A 26,330-nucleotide genomic window follows, 5' to 3' on the forward strand; every position below is an offset into this window, starting at 1 on the left:
TTTGCACATAGAACGTATTAAAACCGGTTTCAAGACGCTTTACAAGGCAGGGAACGAAAGTATTTACCCCCAGCCGCTCCAAACATGAGATGCGAAGTAGTCTGTACGAACATGTCCGCGAGGAGAGTTACAAAGTCATTTCCAATGTGGAGACTCGGAAAGGGGATCTACGGGGAGAAGATGTCAGGGAGATTGTAAGCGTTTCTGTATATCCCATCTCCCCACACCATGTTGAATACTGTAGATGCAGCCTAGTTACATGCGCTTTGCATGCTCTCTTGACCATCAAGTCATTGAAGTGTATTTGATGTGCAAGAGAGATTGCCTCTGTGCTTTCAAATGCTCTGTCTGTCATTTGCCTTGAAGTACATTCATATGAATACAGCCTCCCTGGATGTGGCAGTGTAGGCTACTGCATTTGTATCAAGCACATTGCCTGGTCTCTATAGGCCTACGTCATCAGTGGTGTGTTTCTGATGCAAGTGTGTGTTGCAAGTGTGTGTTTGGCAGCAACTTGAGGTGGTGCTTGAGGAAATTTCACAGCTGGAGGTGCAGAAGAAAGTGATAAGTCACAGAGTTCGGGCTCTTGTGGTCAGTTGATATATTGACAATGATGCCAATAACTGTGCCTCGAAACATTGTTTTCATGTTATGATGAGATATTATTTTGTGGGATTATTGTGATCAACATTTTCCTTCTCTTCACAGGATCAGAATTACAAGAAAGCCCTAGCTAATGTACTGTATGTTCTGTCTTGCCTGCTGTGACCTTATGGTATTTTCACTTAAAGGCTGAATAGAAAGAATACCCTTGTGGAGTAAGTAAACCATTATCTTCTTCAGATTCCTGAGTTCAAGGAGGCTACGAAGGACGGTCGGGAGATCCGCCACCGGCTGAGCCAGCTTTACCCCCGAGAACACTATGGCTGAGCCCTGAGGCTGCCCAACACCACACACAATGTGGTGAGAATACACACCTTACTAGACCTTTAACTATAGGGAGACATTTTTGAATACCAACATGCAGGACTATGTGAAATAAAATAATGAAAATGGTCATAAAAAAACAACAAATTGAAACAGCACTATATACATCATAACAACTATAGCAGTGATTAATAAATGTCTCCCTACTTTGAAAGCAAATCTGTTTTTTTCCTTCTCTCTCAGGGGTTCATACCAATGGTTGTGCCAGACATGCTGAAGGGGGCTGTATTTGTGAGTATCTGACTCTATCCTTCATTTACACTACAGTATGCACGGCAGACATGCATGCATAACAATATTCAAACTGGAAAAAGAGAGTGAAGCATTCAGAGATGTGTGTACCTAGTTTTGAGCCAGTTTTCACAAGTAACATTTCTCCAAACTGACACGTTCTCTCTTTATTTTTCTCTTTCCTTCTCTGGCTCTCTCTCAATCTTCCTCACTCATACATACAGGAGGGTTGTGAAATCCAGCCTCATGCCCACAGGTCTCAGGTGTACTCTCTGGACCCCACCTGCTTCCCCGACCTCAACCTGGCTGGCACGGGGGAGATGGGCGTAGCAGGTGAGGCCATGAGTTAGGCTGCGATGGGGAGGTTGTGGGGTAAGGTCACCTGTGTGGGTGGGAATGGACATGCCATGGAAAAACCAGAATGACTAGCAGCGATATACTAGTGTGCAGTTGTCGCTGTATCAACAAAGTTTCCTTTTCTCTTCTAGGTTATTTTATGGACCATGCTGTTAACTGGAAGGACCTTCCTGTCATGTGAGGCACTTTCTGTGTATTAGGTTTGATTTGCTGACAACCCAGTGTAACGTACAAGTGTATATGTGTTATTATTAGAGATGAATGGTCCGATTTTTCCATTGTAGGCCTGTGTTACAGGGCTGAGACGGACACAGGCAGAGAGACTTGGGGCCTTTACAGAGTACATCACTTCAACAAGGTAACGGGAAACAAAGCCAAATCTTTTAGAATCAACCAAGGACCAAGTCGTCCGCCGTATTTGATGCGTGGTGTTAAAATACCCTTGTGTCCTCATCCTCTGCTTGTGTCTGTCCAGGTGGAGATGTTTGGTGTGACTGCAGATGAGACTGGGGAGGAGAGCTCTCAGATGCCGGAGGAGTTCCTGTCCCTGCAGAAGGAGATCTCCTCCCTGGAGCTCCACTATAGGTCAGTGCTCCTCTCTGGCTCTCTGCATACACTCAATGTTGCTGGATAGATGCATAGCTTATGCTTTGAGTTGCACTGTACAGTGTAGTTTGACATTTGTACACACCATAGCCATATATTTACATATACACTACCGTTCAAAAGTTTGGGGTCACTTAGAAATGTCCTTGTTTTTGAAAGAAAAGCATTTATTTTATTTAAAATGACATCAAATTGATCAGAAATTCAGTGTAGACATTGTTAATGTTGTAAATGACTGTTGTAGTTGGAAACGGCAGATTTTTCACGTCCATTTTCAAGAAGGGGACAGTGTGTGTGCCTTGTGCCTCGCAGCCCTGCCCGGGGATGGAGGTGATTTGAAAAGCCAAAGTACACTCCTTTTGAAAAACATCGGACCGAACCAGCCCAATCGCATGCCCCGCCCTGTCCCAAAGCCCAGATGACATCATGCACCAACACACTTACATCAACAGAACAACTGAAGCCTTTCCATCTACAGTTGAAGTCGGAAGTTTACATACACCTTAGCCAAATACATTTAAACTCAGTTTTTCACAGTTCCTGACATTTAATCCTAGTAAAAATGGCCTGTTTTAGGTAAGTTAGGATAACCACTTTATTTTAAGAATGTGAAATGTCAGAATAATAGCAGAGAGAATGATTTATTTCAGCTTTTATTTCTTTCATCACATTCCCAGTGGGTCAGAAGTTGACATACTCTATTAGTATTTGGTAGCAGTGCCTTGAAATTGTTTAACTTGGGTCAAACGTTTCAGGTAGCCTTCCACAAGCTTCCCACAATAAGTTGGGTGAATTTTGGCCCATTTCCTCCTAACAGAGCTGGTGTAACTGAGTCAGGTTTGTAGGCCTCCTTGCTCGCACACGCTTTTTCAGTTCTGCCCACAAATGTTCTATAGGATTGAGGTCAGGGCTTTGTGAGGGCCACTCCAATACCTTGACTTTGTTGTCCTTAAACTCTTTTGCCACAACTTTGGAAGAATGGTTAGGGTCATTGTCCATTTGGAAGACCCATTTGCGACCAAGCTTTAACTTCCTGACTGATGTCTTGAGATGTTGCTTCAATATAGCCACATCATTTTCTTTCCTCATGGTGCCATCTATTGCCATCTAGGATATACATATTACATAAGATTGATTGTTTGAACAGCAGCTGCTTTGTCTTTGTCTGTGTGTGTGTGTGTGTCAAGAACTGAGCAACATGGTGTGACTGCTGTGTGTTGCAAAACTGTAGATAACCGCTCAACAGCTGCTTTGTCTTTGTGTGTGTGTGTGTGACAAGAACTGAGCAACGTGGTGTGACTGCTGTATGTTGCAAAACTATAGATATGCGGGTACAGGGAGGGGAGGCTCATCACGAGGTTTAACTGATGTGGAGAAATACTGAGTAACACAATGACAAGATAACAGGAACGGAGTAGTTGCAGCAACTAGAATGTGATACCAGAACAGTAAGAATCTATACATCGATGGAGGGAGGACTCCAAGAGGTGGGGACCAGCCTGAGCGCCTACGATAGGCTGAGCAAGTCTAAACCACGCTCAGCCTCTACTGTGATAGGCCAACAGACGAGTTGGAACTACGTCTATCACAGTATAAGAACAGCTGTATACTTACTTCTAGTTAGTTCTCTGTTAACCCTGCGTGGTGACACATTGAACCCGTATATACGAAAATTGCATTTACCATTTATTGCTTACTTACAGTTTTTTTCCAACTGTTTACACACGTTTTCAAAACTGTCTCCTTTTTTTCAAATCTCTACACACAATTTCCAAAACTGCACACACAAAATGCAAAATGCCTCACATCTCCTTCAAAATGTAACACTGCATTCAAAATGACATAAACACATGTCAGAATGAAGCATTTGCATCAAATGGCAAACACTGCTTTCATAATAGTACATTTTTGGATATACCATGTAAACACTGTTGTTCTAAATCTAAAGCTCTTTGGTCTTTCATAGGCTTATATCTACATTTCAATACAATATTCTACAGTGAAAGTAATCTGCTGAGAGGGGTAACAAGTACACTGTAAACACCAATGCAATGTAGTAACAGAAAATGTTTATTAGGCCAAACATTACTGTTGTATACAGTAGCATACAACAAAACCATATGTAAACCAAAAGTATATTCTTTAGAATATACACAATTGTGTGTGTGGGGTACTTCGTCCACATCACAAGATACGTTTTCTCTTGCCAAATATCGAGGGAAGTATCTCCTAGCATGGCGTATCCAACCTTGGACAGAGGCAACCTCTATGTCCCCACATGCGTCCTCCATTGCCTGGAGAAGCGGCATGCGGGCATAGGGTTGGCGATCATACACTTTCCAGTGCCAGGCTGAGAGGAATTCCTCTATGGGATTTAGAAAAGGTGAATATGGGGGTAGGTACAAAACTATACAAAATTGTGGATGGATGGCAAACCAGTTTTGGACCAGAACAGCCCGGTGAAAACTAATATTGGCCCATAAAACCACAAATCTAGCAGGCTCCTGATCTGGATCAGGGACAAGCATTGTGTAAATTGCATCCAAAAAAGTGAGCATATTGTACGTGTGGCATTGTGATGGAGGACCCCGTTTTGAGTGATGGCAGCACATAGTTATATTACCCCCACGCTGTCCAGGGACATTGGTAATTGCCCTCTGTCCAATTACATTTCTTCCGCGGCGCCTAGTTTTGGTGAGGTTGAAGCCAACCTCATCCACATAAATAAATTCATGGCGAATTACATGGGCATCCAGCTCCAATACTCTCTGTAAAAGACAAAAGGATATGCAGATGAGGAAATATGGTATGTCTGAAGTACTGGAAGTAGTGTTGCATACATACCTCTACAAAGTCATGTCGCATATTCTTGACTCTGTCAGAATTTCTCTCAAATGGCACCTTGTAAAGTTGTTTCATCGTCACTCGGTGCCGTTGGAGGATGCGTTGTATGGTCGACAGGCTGACAGCATTGATGTTGTTAAATATGGTGTCATTATTCAAGATTTGCTCTCTTATCTCTCAAATCTCAATTACATTGTTGGCCAAAACCATATTTATAATTGCAGTCTCTTGTACATCTGTAAACAAGCGTCCTCGTCCTCCATGATGTCTTTGCCTTTCCACTCTGTACAGAATTCAAACACAGTATGTGTTCAGCATAGGAACTGTAAACAATGTACAACAAAATGTAGTACAGCATGATAACCAACCTCATTCAATGCAGTGCAGTAAATGGATGGCTTAGAATTACAAATGTTTATGCAATACTATGCAGTCATACGTATTTTACAATACATTACTGTAATGCTAAAATAGTCATTAGATAGTTGCATACCTGTTCTCATTTCTGAAGGTTCGAATTATGGACGCCACTGTAAATCGACTCAAATTGGGCTGGACTCTCAGTCCAGCCTCTCTCATGGTCAAACCGTGGTTGATCACATGATCAACAAGTGTTGCCCTAATCTCATCAGAGATGGCTCTCCTTCCTTCTCTTCTTTGCCCTCGTCCTCTTCTTCCTCTTCCTGTCCCTCCTACTCCTCTTGCTCTCTGTCCATTGTTGGCATCCATTGTTCAAAACAGGTAATCTGACCTTTGAACTATTTATAGGCCTATACTACAGTAAAGCAGTGATTTGTTAGTGATCAGTTAAGCTATTAGTGTTTGCACATGTGAGGAGTGTGTGTGTGACCTGGTGAATAAGTGTAGCATTTTGATTGGTTGTGTTTGGAAAAGGAAAGCAAGTCACTTCCTGTTAGATTTTTGTGTTTTAGGTAGAGAATTGTGTGTAGTGTTTTGAAAAAAGTGTTTTATGTAATTGACAACTGAGTCAAAGGCTGAGAAATAGCCTATGGTTTTGGATATTTGGTGTGTAGTTTTGCACTTTGAGTGAGAGGTTTCAAAAATCGTGTGACATGAAAATATTTTGTGTGTAAGCAGTTGGAAAAAACTGTAATAAAAAGCAGACATAGAATAAAATCCGTAACTTAGTGTTCTACTTGTCCTGATACCAGATTCAATTGATGCAACACTAACACTAGCCTCCCCCTTTTTCCTCCAAACATAACGATGGTCATTATGGCCAAACAGTTCTATTTTCGTTTCATCAGACCAGAGGACATTTCTATAAAAAGTACGATCTTTGTCCACATGTGCAGCTGCAAACTGTTGTCTGGCTTTTTTTATGGCGGTTTTGGAGCAATGGCTTCTTCCTTGCTTAGCGGCCTTTCAGGTTATGTTGATATAGGACCTGTTTTACTGTGGATATAGATACTTTTGTACCTGTTTCCTCCAGCATCTTCACAAGGTTCTTTGCTGTTGTTTTGGAATTGATTTGCACTTTTCGCACCAAAGTACGTTCATCTCTAGGAGACAGAACACATCTCCTTCCTGAGCGGTATGACGGCTGCGCGGTCCCATGGCGTTTATACTTACGTACTCTTGTTTGTACAGATGAACGTGGTACCTTCAGGTGTTTGGAAATTGCTCCCAAGGATGAACCAGACTTGTGGAGGTCTACAATTTTTTATTTTCTGAGGTCTTGGCTGATTTCTTTTGATTTTCCCATGATGTCAAGCAAAGAGGCACTGAGTTTGAAGGTGGGCCTTGAAATACATCCACGGGTCCACCTCCAATTGACTCAGGCTAATTGACATCATTCATCAGAAGCTTCTAAAGCCATTACATAATTTTCTGGAATTTTCCAAGCTGTTTAAAGGCACAGTCAACTTAGTGTATGTAAACTTCTGACCCACTGGAATTGTGATACAGTGAATGATAAGTGAAATAATCTGTTTGTAAACAATTGTTGGAAAAATGACTTGTGTCATGCACAAAGTAGATGTCCTAACCGACTTGCCAAAACTATAGTTTGTTAACAAGACATTTGTGGAGTGGTTGAAAAACGAGTTTTAATGACTCCAACCTAAGTGTATGTGAACTTCCGACTTCAACTGTACATCAAGAGAACAACTGAAACCTTTGCATCTACAAGTTGACTTATTCTGTGTAGCTCTGCCTCTGCCATGTAAATATATTAACGTCATACTGTTTGTGAATGTGTGTCACGATGACACTATCATAAACTGTCCTGTTTTGGTCCGCAAAAGATTAAAACTGCATTAAATTAAAAGGTCATAATGTTTTCTCACCGCTCATGTTGATCATTAAAGAATTCCAGACCTGCAACCACACAGTGGGCTACCTTCAGAGAACACAATTCCGTTCTAACAAATCTAGACTCTTATTATATACTCAGAAACAGCATATTACGGCAAATAAGTATTTCAGATGTGGTGGTTTCATTCATTGGGCCCCTGTTTATGCCCCACATAGGTGCAGTGCTGAGCCTGTGGCTGAACAGATTGCTCTATCAGGGGCTAATCATTCAGGAGTGAGATCACAGGGTCCTTCACACCCACTGCCTCGAAGTACTAGCACACTGGGATTACTGGATGAAGAGGCTCCAAACAGAGCTGTAATGACTGTGTTCCTATCCTTAATGTTGGGAAATGGATTAGAATAGAATTGGTAATGAAGCCCAGATGTATAACGTGCCCCTCCAATAGCCAGAAAACACCGGCAAAGATGTGGACAAAATGCTGTGCCCATTAGACTGGGCATTACTTGTCATCAACTCTAAATGTGTCATTAATTGTGCTAGACACTCCTATAATAACACATCATGGAAATGTACACTACTTGTCAAATTACATGTTTTAATCTCCGTTCCCCCTCTTTACATAAAGCATGCATGCCTACATCATAGCGGGTTATGTGTTTTATTAATACAAACCTGCTGCTGAGGCATGAGATTGAACAGCAGGGAATTGGCGTTACCTCCGGTCAGATGTGGTCAACTCAGCTTGGAGCGAGCAATCCTCTCGTTATCACCGCGTTAGTTGTTACACGTTGACGGGGCATCACTCTCCCGACCTGTCCTCCTGCATTTACCTGGCCCTTTGAGCCAAGCATACGCGCCTATCAGCTCTTTAGCGGGTCCTTGCTCGCTCGGTTTGAGAATAAGGTCGCGGTATTATTCTTTCAAGGTTATTTCCTTCTCTTTAAGGCCTTTATATTCAGATCCTATGGGAGTTTTTATTTTCACGGCGTTGTTTTGGACCTTAAGTGGAGGTAAGGAAAATCAGGGTTTCATTTGTGAGGCTGCTGATCAATCAATGTATGAGCGTATCCAGTGTTAGATAACGCTTACGTTAGCCGAATCCATAGCCTGCCTGTTCTAACAGCCTTTTTAGTTATAGCTTTGCTTGGGACATTAGCCAGAACGTGTGATTGTGGGCTATTGATTGCAGTTAAGCGGAATGTTTATGTTATTTAGAGGAAGTTTCCATTTTTTATAATATAGCTTATCAATAAAACGGTGGGGATAATGGATTGTGCGACAATTAAACCAAGAGGAGAAAAGTACAAAAAGGTCAATTGGTAGAATATATCTTAGCTTTTAAGATTTAGGATCAAGATAGACTTGTTACATAATTTGTTTAGAGCGCACCTTATCCAGTCCGTCACAAAATCTGTCCGTTAGCTATACATTTTCCCCGGGCATTGTGACTACATATTGATTGTTATTGAATGCATGTGTATTGGAAATAGCCTTATGTAAGAATTACATCATAAATTAAGGGTATTTCTACATCAGCCAACCTAAAAGGAAATTATGTTGTCGTGCAAGACGCGATGAAAGCAGGGCACGTACGCTCCTGTAACTGTTAAACCTATTAATAATGCGCGCGGTGTTACAACCACGTCCTGTTTGAATATGCAAACATTGACCCCATCACCATAGTTTGACGTGACTAGTTTTGCATCGGTGTTGGGGCCTTTCAGGGAGTGTTTTGGGAGTAAAGATGTAATGTTGTGAGAAGGGGGGGGGGGGGGACTGTACATGTATTATATAACAGTGTTGTATAAAAAATATAACTGAGCTTAAGGGTAATGGTCTGTGTATAGTGGAATGTTTAGAGGCGTTACAATCACCAATGTGCATGTGAACATACAGACAGACCCCAGTCTCCTTGCCAATTGCCTTGTGAATAAAGAGGGTGAAGGGAGGTCTGCCAAGCCAATCAACATGGGATTGCAGCTTTAAAGGACCTGTGTCCCAGTTTAGGAGGAACGCGCTCTCTCCCACGCAACCTACAGCCCCTGTTGTTCGCACGTACCTTTGAATTAAGGCCTACCATTGACCTCCATTCTCAATTACCTTAATGAGATATGTCAGGGGATATGACTCAGAGTCGTTTAGCACTTGTGTAAAATTCATTGGATGCCATGTGAGGCTGTTAACTAATAACATGGACATTTCCACTTCCTTGTTTGAGGGACGATTATAAGATCCTGTCCTGTTAGCTGCTTGGCATGTGACTGTCTTGGCCTTAAAAATAGACCCTGCTACTTTTAGGCCGAACAATTCAATGACTTTCCTTTTATTTCCTGGCAGTGTTCAATCACCTCACTATGTGTGTGTTTTTGATTTATTAGGATCCCCATTAGCCGACGCCAATGGCGACAGTTAATCATACTGGGGTCCGACACTTAACGAAAAAGACATCACAGACATTACAATACTTTACAATTTACATACATTTAAAAACATGAGCATGTAGTGTGTGTGTGCATCTATTAGTTACACATACATGTCAGTACATACACGCAACAAGTAGGGCACATGGGGGAGAGGCGTTGTGCCGGGAGGTGTTGCTTTAATTGTTTGTTGAAGGCAGGTTTGCTGTCCACTTGCGCTATATGAGATGGAAGGGAGCTCCATGGCTCTGTATAATAAAAATCGAATCAAATCAAATGTTTTTTTTTGTCACATGCGCCGAATACAACAGGTAGACCTCACCGTGAAATGCTTACTTTACAAGCCCTTAACCAACAATGCAGTTAAGAAAAATAAGAGTTAAGAAAAATTATTTACGAAATAAACTAAAATAAAAAAATAAGAGACACAATAAAATAACTATAACGAGGCTATGGGTACCGTACCAAGTCAATGTGCGGGGGTACAGGTTAGTCGAGGTAATTGAGGTCATATGTACATGTAGGTAGGGGTAAAGTGACTATGCATAGATAACTGTTTTCTTGGATTTGTTCTGGACCTGGGGACAGTGAAAAGACCCCTGGTGGCATGTCTGGTGGAGTAAGTTTGTGTGTCAGTGCTGTGTGTAAGTTGACTGTGCAAACAATTTGGAATTTCCAACACATGAATGTTTCTTATAAAAAACAAGAAGTGATGCAGTCGGTCTTTCCTCAACTCTTAGACAAGCGAGACTGGCATGCATATTATTAATATTAGCCCTCTGATTACAATGAAGAGCAAGAAGTGCTGCTCTGTTCTGGAACAGCTTAACTAGGTTTTTCTTTGCAGCACTCGACCATATGACTGGACAACAATCAAGATAAGATAAAACTAGAGTCTGCAGGACTTGCTTTGTGGGTGTGGTGTCAAAAAAGCAGCACATTTCTTTATTATGGACAGATCTCTCATCTTTACAACCATTTAAACTATATGTTTTTACCATGATCATTTACAATCTAAGGTGATGCCAAGTAATGTAGTCTCCTCAACTTGTTCAAAAGCCACACCATTTATTACCAGATTAAGCTGAGGTCTTGTAATGGGTGCGTGTTGGTGGGAGGGAAGTCAGGCGCAGGAGAACGAACTTGGTATAAACGGAGTCCTTTAATAAGGGCTCACAAAACTCTGAAAACAAAAATATACAAAATAATAAAAGTGGGTACAAAACCCGTCGCACACCAAAACATAACTTGCATATAACATACAATCAAACAATCTCCTACAAGGACATGAGGGGAAACAGAGGGTTAAATACACAACATGTAATTGATGGGATTGGAACCAGGTGTGAAGGAAGACGAGACAAAACCAATGGAAAATGAAAATGGATCAGCGATGGCTAGAAGGTCGGTGACGTCGACCGCCGAACACCGGCCGAGCAAGGAGAGGGACCGACTTCGGCGGGTCTAGAATTTAGGGAATGATTTGTACAAAATACAATGCTTTTTGTTTGAGAGATGTTCGGGACCAATTTATTACGGGCCACCAGGGGTCAAAGAAGATTGCATTTCTTACGGTACGGGACACCCACGTGCAGGCATGCATTTTTTTTATACTACAAAAATTACAGGGCAGCCTACTCTGCTGACACTGACAAACAGATCAATGAAAACGATGTTGTCTGATCCATATAATCGCCCTACAAAAAGGGGAGACACAAATACAATATGACGCTCATCTAACCTGGAGGAGGAAATTCTTCTCCAAAAACAAACAAAAGTGGCACTAAAACACAGATTGGAGTCTTTTCATTCTCATCTCTTTACAGCGGTAGCCATTTGCTTTCCAAACAGTTTTTCCGCAATTATATTTTTCAATATTGCGATATATCTGGCTGGGCCTCTCTGCTTTTCACTGATAGTCGCAACTCAACAATCATCTATTTGATATTTGCAGGGCGCACTGCCCATATTGCAGGATCTTCGGACTGTGGGCTATGTGATTTAAAACAATCCACAGCTTTCTTTTAAAGAAGCGAATGATCCTCTGTGGCCAAATCATGTTTTCTGGTGTAGTAGCCTATTTTGAATGATTTTGATTTAATTCTGCATTGCTGATAAGGATATATAATTTTGGCTATTTAATTCAATTTACTTTAGGGGAAGCTTCCCCTAGCCTTATGGACGCATCGCCTATGCGTTTTAATGTGGAATAAAATCGACCAGTCATGATATTTAACAAAGGCACTCCTATCACTTAACAAAGGCACTCCTGTAGGCTACCCACGCACATTCCGAATCCAAACCCCAACAGTGCACAGTGCACCTGCAATTTGATGAATGGAAAGAGACTGTTACAAAACACCTATATATAGTGTAATGAAATTCTGTGATTGTCCTTAGGCCTACACTTGTAGTCTGAATTGATGCATCCATTGTTGTCCACATGCATCTCTGTCTCGGCCACTCATCTCCGCCTTGAAAAATGTGTGTTCTCCTTAAACCCCAACACAATTTGGAGCGAATGCCACCCGGTTTCCAGTCAATTCACAATGTTTCTAATGCGGCTGACATGTAGTAATGTTAAATAATGGTGTAATAGCCTATATTTTTGGGGGGCATGTTGTATTAATTGTGATAGGCTCATGTTTTACCAGTAGGTATACCCCCACTACCGTACCGGACCTCACCGCCTTACTTTTACCCCTGCTGGTCACCCATTCCAAATCTGAGTTCAAGCCTCTGTTAATGGTTTCAGTGACTTCATTAGCTGTGGTTGCTGACATGTATATGGTTGAATCATCAGCCTACATGGACACACATGCTTTTTTAAATACCAGTGGCAGGTTATTGGTCAAAATAGAAAAGAGTTGAGGGCCTACAGTGCTGCCCTGCAGTACACCACACTTTACATATTTGACATTAGAGAAGCGTCCATTAAAGAAAACCCTTTGAGTTCTATTATATAGATAGCTCTGAATCCACAGTATGGCAGAGGTGGAAAAGCCATAACACAAACATTTTTTCAACAACAGGTTGTCGTCAATAATACACTATATATACAAAAGTATGTGGACACCCCTTCAAATTAGTGGATTCGGCTATTTCAGCCACGCCTGTTGCTGACAGGTGTTTAAAATCGAGCACACAGCCATGCAATCTCCATAGACAAATATTGTCAGTAGAATGGCCTTACTGAAGAGGTCAGTGATGTTCGATCTGGCACCGTCATAGGATGCCACCTTTCCAACAATTAAATTAGTCAGATTTATGCCCTGCTAGAGCTACCCCGGTCACCTGTAAGTGCTGTTATTGTGAAGTGGGAATTTCTAGGAGCCACAATGGCTCAGGCGTGAAGTGGTAAGCCACACAAGCTCACAGAATGGGACTACAGAGTGCTGAAGAGCGCAGCCCGTAAAAATTGTCTGTCCTCGATTGCAACACTCACTACTGAGTTCCAAAGTGCCCCAATGTATAGTGCCAACTGTAAAGTTTGGTGGAGGAGGAATAATGGAATATTTCATGGTTCAAGCTAGGCCCCTTAGTTCCAGTGAAGGGAAATCTTAACACTACAGCATACAATGACATTCTAGACGATTCTGCAATTCCAACTTTGTGGCAACAGTTTTGGGAAAGCCCTTTCCTGTTTCAGCATGACAATGCCCCTGTGCACAAAGCAAGGTCCATACAGAAATGCTTTGTCGAGATCGGTGTGGAAGAACTTGGTTGGCCTGCACAGAGCCCTGATCTCAACGCCATCGAACAAATTTGGGATGAATTGGAACACCGACTGCGAGCCAGGTCTAATTGCCCAACATCAGTGCCCAACCTCACTAATGATCTTGTGGCTGAATGGAAGCAAGTGCTCGCAGCAATGTTCCAACATCTAGTGGAAAGCCTTCCCAGAAGAGTGGAGGCGGTTATAGCAACAAAGGGGGTACCAACTCCATATTAATGCCTATGATTTTGTAACGAGCTGTTCGGCGAGCAGGTGTCCACATACTCAAAGGCTTCACTGAAATCTAACATTACGCCTCCCACAAGCTTGGTATTATCAGTTTCTTTCAACCAATCATCAGTCATTTGTGTTAGTGCAGTACATGTTTGGTGCCCTTTCTAAGAATTCTGAAAGTCTGTTGTTAATTTCTTTACAGAGAAATAGCATTCTGTTTGGCCAAACACAATTTCTTCCAACAGTTTGCTAAGAGCTGGCAGCACAACCTGGTCTTGGAGCATTTCATATTATTCTGTATGTAAATCAGTGACACTCCATTTAGTATGATAAGTTACAATCGTATGCTATGTATTCATTGTATTATATGTTACGAATTCACAAAACGTACAATATGTTATGAATGATCAAAACTTACAATATGTTATGACTTTGCAAAACATATGATATGTTACGAATTCTAGCTAGGTGGCTAACGTTATCTAGCTGGCTAATGTTTGCTAGGTTAGGGTTCAGGTTAGGGTTTAAGTTTAAGAGTTAGGTTAAAGGGTTAGGGTAAGTGTTAGGGAAAGGGTTAGCTAAAAGGGTTAGGATTAGGGGAAGGGTTAGCTAAAATGCTACGTAGTTGCAAAGTAGCTAAAAAGTAGTAGAGTATTTGCTAATTAGCTAAATTGCTAAAGTTGTAGATGATGAGATTTGAACTCAAAACCAACCACCCTACTTAAGTAATTATCTGTTTTATGTAATGTCACATATTATACTAATCTGAGTGTCCCAGATTTACGTTTACTATGTGACGTCTAGTCTATGAGACCAGGCTGGGCAGTAAGCTGATAGGTCTAGTGTTAGAACCAGTAAAGGCCGCTTTACCACTCTTAATGGAATGAATTTGGCATCCCTCCAGGCCTGAGGACAAACACTTTCCTCAAGGCTCAGATTAAAGATATGACAGATAGGAGCGGCTATAGAGTCAGCTACAATCTTTAGTAGCTTTCCATCTATATAAGTGTTCAATGCCAGGAGGGTTGTCATTATTGAATCATAACAATATTTTTTCCTCCTCTCCCACATTAACTTTACAAAATACAAACTTGCAATGATTTTCTTTCATTATTTGTATTTTTATGAATGAATACGATGGCTCACAGTTCGCTGTAAGCATTTCCTGCATAAGTTGGCCCACTTTGCCAATTAACTAATCATTCAAATATTATAATTGGCAACATCAAATGGTTTCAGCCAGTCGCATGTGAAGCCAGACTTATTAGCCACTCCTTTTGCCCCATCTCTTTCAACCATACAGTTTTTCAATTCCTCGTCAATCCATGGAGCCTTAACAGTTCTAACAGTCAGTTTCTTAACAGGTTTATCAGTAATTGGAAGGAGCAATTTCATAAATTCATCAAGTGCAGCACCTGGATGCTCCTTATTTATCACATCAGACCACCAAATATGTTTAACATCATCCACATAAAATAATTTGTGTGATCTCATAAACAATATTTTAGGGCCAGCTTTTGGAACTTTGGCTTTCCTGGATATAGCCACTATACTGTGATCATTGCATCCAATGGGTACAGATACAGCTTTAGAACAAAGTTCTACAGTATTAGTAAAAATGTTAGCAAGATGTTAGCAAGTTATTGATTTCATGAACCTTATTTATTTTTAATGATACATTTTTTGGAACTTTTTACCCCATTTTCTCCCCAACTGGTAGTTATAGTCTTGTCCTATCGCTGCAACTCCCGTATTGACACAGGAGAGGCGAAGGTCGAGAGCCATGCGTCCCCCGAAACACAACCCTGCCAAGCCGCACTGCTTCTTGACACACTGCTCACTTAACACGGAAACCAGCCACACCAATGTGTCGGAGGAAACACCGTACAACTGGTGACCGTGTCAGTGGGCATGAGCACGGCCCGCCACAGGAGTCGCTAGAGCACGATGAGACAAGGACATCCCTGCCGGCCAAACCCTCCCCTAACCCAGACAATGCTGGTCCAATTGTGCGCCGCCTCATGGGTTTCTCAGTCGCAGCTAGCTGAGACACAGAATTGAACCCGGATCTGTAGTGACGCCTCAAGCACTGCGATGCAGTGCCTTAGACCGCTGCGCCTCTTGGGAGGCCTCGTGAACCTTATTTCTAAGGCTACATATGTTATCAGAGATAGACACAATGTTTAAATGAGCAAACACAGCAAAAAAACTAACATTCAGCAGACACTATATACAATTATTTGGAAAGATTACATTTGTATCTCCCTCTCTACTCTCTCTCTACTCTCACTCTCTCTCTCTCTCTAGTGGGATGCCTGCCTCTATCCTCCTCTCTACAGGTTGGAAAGGTCAGAGACAAAGCATTTGTGTTATCTCTATGATGTTTATTTTGAGTGTATTATAACACTGCTAACATATTGTGTGTAATTGATATTGACACGGTAACTGATAATTGTCTCTGTGTGTGTGTGTGTGTGTGTGTGTGTGTGTGTGTGTGTGTGTGTGTGTGTGTGTGTGTGTGTGTGTGTGTGTGTGTGTGTGTGTGTGTGTGTGTGTGTGTGTGTGTGTGTGTGTGTGTGTGTGTGTGTGTGTGTGTGTGTGTGTGTGCGTGCGCGCGCGCTCGCGCGCTCGTGCCCTCAGGTTGCTGACTGTATTCAGGACTCCCTGAATAGTAATGGCGGTGTGCCACATCCTGGCTGTGACAAACTGAAAACTGGTGACAACTCCTATCTATTTCTCTTATCTGACATAACCTCCTTCAGCTGCACATATGCACTAGACCACACAGTGCACTTATTCAACTATATTCACTATAATTGTAATGCGTCCAAATTTAGATTTAGTTTATCATGGCAATGGAATCATGACACTGATTACTGTACATGAGGAATACCCTTTATTTCATCTTGCTACATTTGACTATAATGTGGTTCAATATTTAATCAATTCAATCAATCTTCCATTACAAATAGTCATGGCAACACCTGTCACTGAGGCGGATAGGTATGATTATGTCTAGTCTGATAAGATGGACATGGTCAGTGTTGAGCAACCAGTGTTGTGTTCTGTTGTGCAGATGATGCTGTCCACAGGCACCAGGGTCTCCTGAGGGAGCTGCAGGAGCTGGCCCAGGAGGGTAAGTCTGACTACAGTTATTAGCTAATACTTTACTACTGAAGTACCCAGGGACAGACTGGGATCAGAAATTAGTCTGAGTATTTCTAACACACCTGTCAATTTTTTTCTTTGAATTATAATTATAAAACCCCCAAATGAGAAAGGCCCATTGGGCTTCAAATGGACCAGCCCATCTCTGGAAGTAGCCCTGCCAATGGTGTCATCATCACAGTAATATGGAATATCATAACATACTGACTTGTTGAGAGAAACAGTCTAATTGTTGCAATATCTTTGCTATGCTATGTTGGTTTCAGAGTCAGGTAAATATACATGGAAATCAAGATAAAAATCTTCCTAAACATGTTTTGTTGAACTTGCTGTAATATGCTTTAAATTGTACAGTAACTAACCTCCTCAATGTATTTTATTCTTACAGAGAGGGAAAGAGAGAGAGACTATGGGAGGGAGAAAAAGCAAAATGAGGAGAACCAGGCCGAGGGAGAGAGGGACAGAGAGAGGAGGGAGGAGGAGGAGCAGAATGATGACCAGAAGGAGACTGAGAAAGAAGAACTGAGAGAGAAAGAGATGAAGGCAGAAGGGGTAGAGGAGGAGAAGGTGGAGATGAAGGACAGAACGAATGAGGAGATGAGAGAAGAGCCCAGACTGGAGGAGAAAAGAGGGGATGAGGAAGAGAACTCGAAGGAGCTGGAGGAGCTCTTCTCAAGGGAGCTAAGGAAGATAGGAGAGGAGGAAAAAGAGGACAGGGAGCTTGAGGAGCTGCTCAAGGAGCTGAAGAAGAAAAGGTATGAGTCGGTGAAGGAGAAAGAGCTCCATAGTGGGTCAGAAGCAGAGGAGGAGAGGAACAAGGATGAGGGGGAGGAGCAGAAAAAGGGAGAGAAAGAGCAGCTAGATATTCTTGAGATTGAAGAAAGGAAACGCAGCAAGGAGAGGAACAACAACGAGGTGGAGCTGCTGGTGGAGAAAGAGAAGGTGGAGCGGGAGCTCAAGGAGCTGCTGGAGGAACAGGACAGCAAGAAGAACGTGGAGAAGGAGAAAGAGAGGGAGGAAAAACAGGAGGAACTAGCGGAGCTCCTCAAAAAGATGAAACGTGTGCAAGAGGAGGAGGAGGAGAGAAAAGAGGAGAAGAGAGAAACTGCCGGGGATGAGGCGAAAGTGGACAATGAGCGTGAGAAGGAGGGAGAGATTCGCAAGGAATTGGAGAAGTTGAAAGCGGGAGAGAGTGAGGAGGTTAAGGATCCTCAGCAGAAGAGAGTGATGGAGAAAGCAAGTGATGAGTCGACCCGTCAGTTTGAAAAGGAGAGGAACAGGGACGATGACGATGATGAAGAAGCAGATGAGGCAGATGAGGTTGAAAACAATGAGGATTGGGAAGAGGAAGAGGAGGATGAGGATAAAAAGGAGGATGTTGAGCAGGATGAAGGAGAAGTAAGTGGGCGATAGTCAACAGGATTTAGCACGGCTGAGCTTGTAAAGCTGATACTGTAATTGCTAATTGACTATGTCTCTCTCTCTCTGTGTGTGTGTGTGTGTGTGTGTGTGTGTGTGTGTGTGTGTGTGTGTGTGTGTGTGTACCTAACACACTTTCTGATCTGTTCTGTGTGCCTACAGGAGCTTCTGGAGATTGAGGCAGAGCTGCGAAAAGTGGCTGCAGAGCTTCGGGAGCTTCACAGGGGTCGTTAAGTTCTAGATTACACACACACACATGCACACACACACACAACACAAGACAGACAGATAACGACCCAGTGCAGCACTCTCGCTCATGCTATCACACACAGAAACACACACAACTAACATACTTAGTAACATAGTATAATCATAATGCTTTTGATGGGATGTAGTTCTGTAAGTAGTTGCATTTGAGTAAAAACAAACAAGTACAATTCTCCCCATCCCTGCATTCAGAGATTACAAGCTCTTTAGATGTGTCTGTCTGTGTGCTGCCATTATCAAAGATTGTTTAGTAGGCAATATGTACAACCTGCACATGTAAAGCTCTCGTTACTCTACATCTCATGATACAAGGTCGTTAAGTGGGAAAGACATCTCCTTTACGGTATGTCTCGTGTACATATTTTGTGCAATAATTAAAAATCTATGTGTGAGATTTGTTATGGTAATTGAGACTGTTAATGTAAGCAATTAACTTACACTGTTATTACACTGTTATTACTGTTATTACAATTAACTTACACTGTTATTAATAATATTGACATATTGATTTCTGTGATTGATTTCCATGTGTATATGAACAAAATGTGAGGATTGTGCTATCTGGCTAATGCACTGTTAATAGCAGACTGTTAATTAAGAACTGGGGTGACACTCAGGGACAATCTCCATTGCATACTCCTCGCGTATTCTCTCCTCACCTCCTTCTCAAAACGGTCAGAGAGGAGAGCGTCTGTCTTTCTCATCCAATGGGTTTTGAGAAGGAGATGAGGACGTGAGGAGTATGCAATTGAGATCTTCCCTCAGAAAGAGACGGCGTGTGACCACGGAAACCTCTTTAGTATTGATGTACAGTGTGTCATAACATAATGTTCTATAATAAGAAGAGCATGATTGTTCCTGAAGTTTATTTTTTTTATTTTTGCAGTTCGGGTCACCAAGGTGGTCAAGAGACATAGAAATAGAATGAATGGAAATGTCCGTTCTAGTAATTATATTTCTATGGCCAGGGTGGCACCCCAGCTCTTCTCCCAACTTTGCACTCCTATCTTAACCAGCCAAGGAAGTCTAGCAAGGGGAGTGACATCACTAAGACATCTCTGGTATGTGGTCCTAATAAACAATGACAGTTCTAAAACTTTTTTTAAATTGGCAAGATATTGATGTTCACCGTCATCCTTTTTCATAGTTTGGGATCTCCACTGTTACGCAGCCATGTTTGAATAAGAAATATTAGGAAACAGTGCCCCCACATGTTAAATCAATATAAGTTGCGTGGTTAATGACATGTGGAGGAATAACAATAACTGCAATACAAGAAGAAGAAGAGGAATATTAAGACAACTTATTCAAACCAATAAAGTTATAAAAATGTACATATTAAAGCAAAATGTATGATGATGATTCTCTGTAAATGTACTTTATTATGTAATTAAAATGCATCATGAATTGACTTTTAAATGTAAACACTCCTTTTCTATCGAACATTGATTTACAATTCTAAACTGGGTGGTTCGAGCCCTGAATGCTGATTGGCTGACAGCCGTAGTATATCAGACCATATACCACAGGTATGACAAAACGTTTATTTTTACTGCTCAAATTACGTTGGTAACCAGTTTATAATAGCAATAAGGCACCTTGGGGGGTTGTGGTGTATGGCCAATATACTACGGGCTGTATCCAGGCACTTCGGGTTGCGTCGTGCATAAGAACAGCCCTTAGCCGTTGTATAATGGCCATATACCACACCCCCTCGGGCCTTATTGCTTAATTATGTAACACTGGTAACTGTTGAGACGCATATAAAATTAATATATAAAACATCAACACCATGTAAGGAATCAAACAGGCTACTCACTACATGTTGTGAGATTTACTCAAGAATGTATGCCATTTCAACATTTAGAAATATATTTACCAAATGTATTTCATCAGAAAAGGGTTGTGGTTTGTAAGTGGGATGTAAAGGACCAATTACTGGAGGTCAACATTTGTAATTGTACTGGCCCAATCAGAGTCCTGCATCTGTGCCTGCTGTGTCTTAAATGCTAAATGTCAATCAATAAAATCACAGTGTATGATATTTTTCAATCATTGTTACTTCTATAAGAGTAGTGGTTGGTTGTCTTCATTGACTGATCACTGTCTCTTATCTATTCATACAAAATTCTGACACCTACCGTGCCAGTCAAAAGTTTAGACACACCTACTCATTCAAGGGTTTTTCTTTATTTTTACTATTTTCTACATTGTAGAATAATAGTGAAGACATCAACACTATTAAATAACACATATGGAATCATGTAGTAACCAAAAAAGTGTTATATTTTAGATTCTTCAAAGTAGCCACCCTTTGCCTTGAAAGCTTTGCACACTCTTGGCATTCTCTCAACCAGCTTCACCTGGAATGCTTTTCCAACAGTCTTGAAGGAGTTCCCACATATAATGAGCAATTGTTGGCTGCTTTTCCTTCACTCATCCCAAACCATCTCAAATGGGTTAAGGTTGAATGATTGTGGAGGCCAGATCATCAGATGCAGCACTCCATCACTCTCCTTCTTGGTCAAATAGCCCTTACACAGTCTGGAGGTGTGTGCTGGGTCATTGTCCTGTTGAAAAAAAAATTATAGTCCCACTAAGTGCAAACCAGATGTGGTGGTGTATCGCTGCAGAATGGTGTGGTAGTCATGCCGGTTAAGTGTGCCTTGAATTCTAAATAAATCACTGACAGTGTCACCAGCAAAGCACCATCACACCTCCTCCTCCATGCTTCACAGCGGGAACCACACATGCGGAGATCATCCGTTCACCTACTCTGCGTCTCACAAAGACACAGCGTTGGGACCAAAAATCTCAAATTTGGACTCATCAGACCAACAGGCAGATTTACAGCAGTCTTATCATCATTGCTCGTGTTTCTTGGCCCAAGCAAGTCTCTTCTTATTATTGGTGTCCTTTAGTATTGGTTTCTTTGCAGCAATTCGACCATGAAGGCCTGATTCACGCAGTCTTCTCTGAACAGTTGATGTTGAGATGTGTCTGTTACTTGAACTCTGTGAAGAATTTATTTGGGCTGCAATTTCTGAGGCTGCTAACTCTAATGAACTTATACTCTGCAGCAGAGGTTACTCTGGGTCTTACTTTTCTGTGGCGGTCCTGGTGAGAGCCAGTCTCATCATAGCGCTTGATGCTTATTGCGACTGCACTTGAAGAAACTTTCAAAGTTCTTGAAAATGTCCGTATTGATTGACCTTCATGTCTTAAAGTAATGATGGACTGTCATTTTCACTTTGCTTATTTGTGCTGTTCTTGCCATAATATGGACTTGGTATTTTACCAAATAGGGGTATCTTCTGTATACCACCCCTACATTGTCACAACACAACTGATTGGCTCAAACGCATTAAGAAGGAAAGAAATTCCACAAATGTACTTTTGACAAGGCACACCTGTTAATTGAAATGCATTCCAGGTGACTACCTCATGAAGCTGGTTGAGAGAATGCCAAGAGCATGCAAAGCTGTCATCAAGGCAAAGGGTGGCTACTTTGAAGAATCTCAAATATAAAATATATTTGATTTGTTAAACACTTTTTTGATTACTACATGATTCCATATGTGTTATTTCATATTTTTGATGTCTTCACTAAAAAAGATAGAAAGAAGGAAAAACCCTTGAATGAGTAGGTGTGTCCAAACCTTTGACTGGTACTGTATGTGTCTGCAAGGAGAGGTGACTCAGACCCATATTATGAGATTTATTTAAAGGCAACCGTTGTCAATTAGGTCTCCTACTTCCAGGAGCTTTCTGTACAGTATGTATCAGAGACGATGAGCCAGGTCAGGGTCAAGGGTGAACGGTGAACCCAGGTCAGAGTTCAGAGGTCAGCCTAGGGAGTCGAGGGAGCAGGAGAACATGTTGCCTGGGGTTCTTCCAGTTCCTGGTTGTCCAATACTGACTCAATGTGACTGAGGAGGGAGGAGAAGAACTGAGGCACTCCCTCATAGCCTGGAAGAGAGGGACGGAAAGATATGGTTGATGAGGGAGAGAGCTAGAAAGAGAACATTAAATTGAGTAAGAGTGAAAGAGTAACATGGAAGCAAATATAGCAAAATAAAGTGACGTTGATGACTGTAAGTCGTTCTGGATAAAAGTGTCTGTTAATGACAAATGGAGATGAAGGATGGCCCAGTGACCTGGGAAGATGTTAATGTCGATGATAGTAAGGGTGTGTGTGTCGATGCTGACGATGACGTCCACCCCGAACAGAGCCATGCCCAGCTCTGCCCTCAGCTCTCTTACTAGGGCCACCATGGCCTCACCACTGGGGGGAGGCAGGCTCGACACCTTCTCATCCAGCTGAGACACAACACCACAGGACAGATGATCAGTTCATCTGTTCAGGGTCCCTATTCACAAAGTGTATCAGAGTAGGAGTGCTGATCTAGGATCAGGTCCCCCTGTCTATGTGATCGTTATGATCTAAAAAAAAAAATCAAATTAAAGATCTTAGCTCAGCACTACTACTTTGAGACACATTATGAATACGGGCCCTGGATAGTACAAGGCCAATTGCACACAGTGGGTCAAGTAGAACAGGGTAAAGGAGATTGAATTCAATTGTACAGGAATCAGTGCCAGTGAATCAAATTGAACAGAGTTGATTGTCAGAGTGGAGGTCGTACTAACTGCAGTGAGGTGGGAGCAGGACTCTGGCTTGGACACCTCGTGGCTGTTGAAGAAGATCGTCTTCCTCTCTGGAGTCACAAAACACGCCATAGACATTAGGAAGAAGTTATATTGCAACAGATGATTAAAAACAGTATAAGCATGAGAATGAGAAATATCGAGAGAGGGAGAAGAAGAGGGAGAAAGAGGTGAGGGTGTGTCCACACTAACCATAGGGTCCAGGGGGGAAGTTCTTCAGCGAGGGCCTCTCCACAGTGAAGTGGTCCTCTCCCACCACAAACACCTTGTGCAGCACGGCACCGTGGTTGACGAAGCTCTGCAGCACACATGGAGGGCGGGCCTCTGACAGACCAGCCATGCTGAAGATCAGAGACATCTATGGTATGGTGAGAGAACAGGGACACTAAATTCTGAAGAACTAGAGGGAGAGCCATGGGCCACGAAACACCAATACATTTCTATAGAGAGAGTTCACAGTGTCAACAAAGCAGAAAATCACTGAGCCACACAAAAAGGCAGAACTGGTTTTATTTTATTTTTTATATATGGAATGTACGGGAAAATATGCAAAAAAAGACTCAATAGAAAGACAGGCAGTCTCTTACGTCATGGGAACAGGATCCATGAGCCACCCTGGTTTTACAGACTAAGAGGAAGAGGAATAGTGAGGTGTGAGGAGACACAATACAACACGCGATCTTATGGGACACTTTCCCAGTCACAGGATCAGCCTAGTCCTAGACTAAAAATCACTTTCAATGGACAATCTTCATTGAACATGCTTCTTATTCCAAGACTAGGCTGAATCTGTATCACGGGGAATCGGCCGTAAATGTCTTGTAAATTAGACCAAAGAAGTTTGCCAAAAACTGAATCACCATAGTGATTCAGTGTGGAGCCTCTGTATATAATAATAAGATTAATTAGGTGTATGTTTATGTGTTTGGTTGTAGACAGTCCCTCACTGACTCAGAGGGAAGCTGAGGCCCTTTCTCTCCACGTCCTGCTGGATGACTGACAGGTCACTGGTGCTGATCTCCAGGTAGGGAGGGCTGCTGATTCGCCAGTCTACATGGGGGCGGGATCAGGAAGAGCATAAAGAGAGAGAGTGCTTGGCTTGGTAGATGTCTAGAGGAAGGACAGTGAGGCTACTGTACTGTACCTCTCAGGGAGTTCTGGAGCTGGCTCATAATCCGATAGGAGGCAAAGCGATCCAGTAGCTGGCTCATTGCTGGAAGGGGGTCCAGGAGAACAGTATGGGGATGGGTGGACACATAACCCTAAAACAAAAACATATACTTTAGTATGATAAAATATGATGTTGTTATCACTGTTGAATCGAATTAAATGTGTCATTTTACCATACCTGGAAGTTGTCAAGGAGCTGTTGCGACTGGCTGTCATACTCGGCCTTGACAATGACATCAGAGAGCTTGTGTACAATGACCGCAAAAGGTCCTTGAGACTCCAATGGCTGACTGAGATCTATCTGTATCCGAAGAGAAAGGGAAGTGTGAATTAAATATCCTCTGCCTCAGGTACAACTTGATGTGTAGACATTCAAATGTAATGCTATGACATGCACTTGTGAGGCAAAAGCTATTGTTCCCCTCTGTTTGAGAGGACCTCCAAGCAGGTGACTGCAGGTGGCAGTGACAGAAACGACTGGCATGTCAGACATCTGAAACTGACAAGACAGAGACAGACAGGGAGAGAAGGAGGAGTAAGTGAGTGTGTTAGAAAGAGAGAGAGCAAGAGAGAGAGAGAGGGGGGGGTGAGAGAGAGAGAGAGAAGGGGTAGGGTGAGAGAGAGAGAGAGAGAGAGAGGGAGGGGTGAGAGAGAGACAGAGAGAGAGAGGGAGGGGTGAGAGAGAGAGAGAGAGGGAGGGGGTGAGAGCGAGAGAGAGAGAAAGGGAGAGAGAGTGAGAAAGAGAGGGGAGAGAGAGAGAGAGAGAGAGAGAGAGAGAGAGAGAGAGAGAGAGAGAGTGAGAGAGAGAGAGAGAGAGAGAGGGAGAGGGAGAGGGAGAGAGAGAGAGAGAGAGAGAGAGAGAGAGAGAGGGAGAGAGAGAGTGAGAGAGAGAGAGAGAGAGAGGGAGAGGGAGAGGGAGATGGGGGTAAGGTAATAAAAGTGCAAACAAAGAAATGACAGAAGGAACTTAGACAAACAAAGGAATGACAGAAGGAACTTAGACAAACAAAGGAATGACAGAAGGAACTTAGATAAACAAAGGAATGACAGAAGGAACTTAGACAAACAAAGGAATGACAGAAGGAACTTAGACAAACAAAGGAATGACAGAAGGAACTTAGACAAACAAAGGAATGACAGAAGGAACTTAGACAAACAAAGGAATGGCAGAAGGAACTTAGACAAACAAAGGAATGACAGAAGGAACTTAGACAAACAAAGGAATGACAGAAGGAACTTAGACAAACAAAGGAATGACAGAAGGAACTTAGACAAACAAAGGAATGACAGAAGGAACTTAGACAAACAAAGGAATGACAGAAGGAACTTAGACAAATAAAGGAATGACAGAAGGAACTTAGACAAAGGAATACACTTTATTTTATGTGTGAATGTGTGTCTATGTGACACAAATTAACATACAAACAAAACCAGAAATTGTTCAACTGGCATAACTTGTTACCCAACTACACTATAAAGCAATTACCAATGTATTACTCACATGCCTACAATTTGTATTTTTACAACCTTATAATGACAGTATTCTCATGTCTTCCATCACAAACCTGAGAACATAATGCAATGTAATGGAAAATGACTTACCTCAACCACCTCAACACTGTGGCTCCTGACCAGCGGGGATTCAATGTTGAGTGAAAATGTTAGGTGACAATTTATGACAGTTACACCGAGGAGAACGCATATGAGTAAGGCTGCAGGAGAAGCTCCATTTTAGCCTACAGTAGTATTATGTTTACAATATCATAAATTCAAAGTTTAAACTTACGCACAAAGCTCAGCAAAAGCAACCAGATTAATTTGTCTCCGTTTCTTATCACTCAGACAGAAACCTACCCTGCGTCTAGACATTTGGGCAGAGGAGCAATGCCTAGGCTGGTTGTGCAAAGGGTAGGCAATACTGATGACTTCAGGGCGTGTTTGTGAGAGAGAGTGTGAGAGAGAG

The 26,330-nt window shown here is 42.1% G+C and overlaps 2 protein-coding genes and 1 pseudogene across 2 annotated transcripts; 2 read left to right on the forward strand and 1 right to left on the reverse strand.

Moving 5' to 3' along the window:
- The first annotated feature begins 89 nt into the window (after nucleotides 1–89).
- On the forward strand, nucleotides 90–2,209 carry LOC139385413 (serine--tRNA ligase, mitochondrial-like; annotated as a pseudogene).
- Nucleotides 2,210–8,007: 5,798 nt separating this feature from the next.
- Nucleotides 8,008–19,938, forward strand: LOC139386203 (glutamic acid-rich protein-like). Its single transcript, XM_071131679.1, has 6 exons — nucleotides 8,008–8,316; nucleotides 15,983–16,023; nucleotides 16,316–16,391; nucleotides 16,752–16,811; nucleotides 17,232–18,241; nucleotides 18,425–19,938. The coding sequence occupies exons 1-6, from the start codon at nucleotides 8,271–8,273 to the stop codon at nucleotides 18,494–18,496; spliced, it is 1,305 nt and encodes a 434-aa protein (XP_070987780.1). The 5' UTR covers nucleotides 8,008–8,270; the 3' UTR covers nucleotides 18,497–19,938.
- Nucleotides 19,939–22,379: 2,441 nt separating this feature from the next.
- LOC139385414 (inositol-tetrakisphosphate 1-kinase-like) lies at nucleotides 22,380–26,236 on the reverse strand. The gene is made up of 10 exons (XM_071130470.1): nucleotides 26,154–26,236; nucleotides 25,970–25,994; nucleotides 24,546–24,668; nucleotides 24,342–24,459; nucleotides 24,149–24,247; nucleotides 23,785–23,825; nucleotides 23,390–23,555; nucleotides 23,180–23,247; nucleotides 22,687–22,849; nucleotides 22,380–22,498 (listed from the first exon to the last, which is right to left on the reverse strand). The coding sequence occupies exons 1-10, from the start codon at nucleotides 26,234–26,236 to the stop codon at nucleotides 22,380–22,382; spliced, it is 1,005 nt and encodes a 334-aa protein (XP_070986571.1).
- Nucleotides 26,237–26,330: the final 94 nt, after the last annotated feature.

Source organism: Oncorhynchus clarkii, chromosome 27, assembly GCF_045791955.1.
Source record: "Oncorhynchus clarkii lewisi isolate Uvic-CL-2024 chromosome 27, UVic_Ocla_1.0, whole genome shotgun sequence".
NCBI classification, from domain to species: domain Eukaryota; kingdom Metazoa; phylum Chordata; class Actinopteri; order Salmoniformes; family Salmonidae; genus Oncorhynchus; species Oncorhynchus clarkii.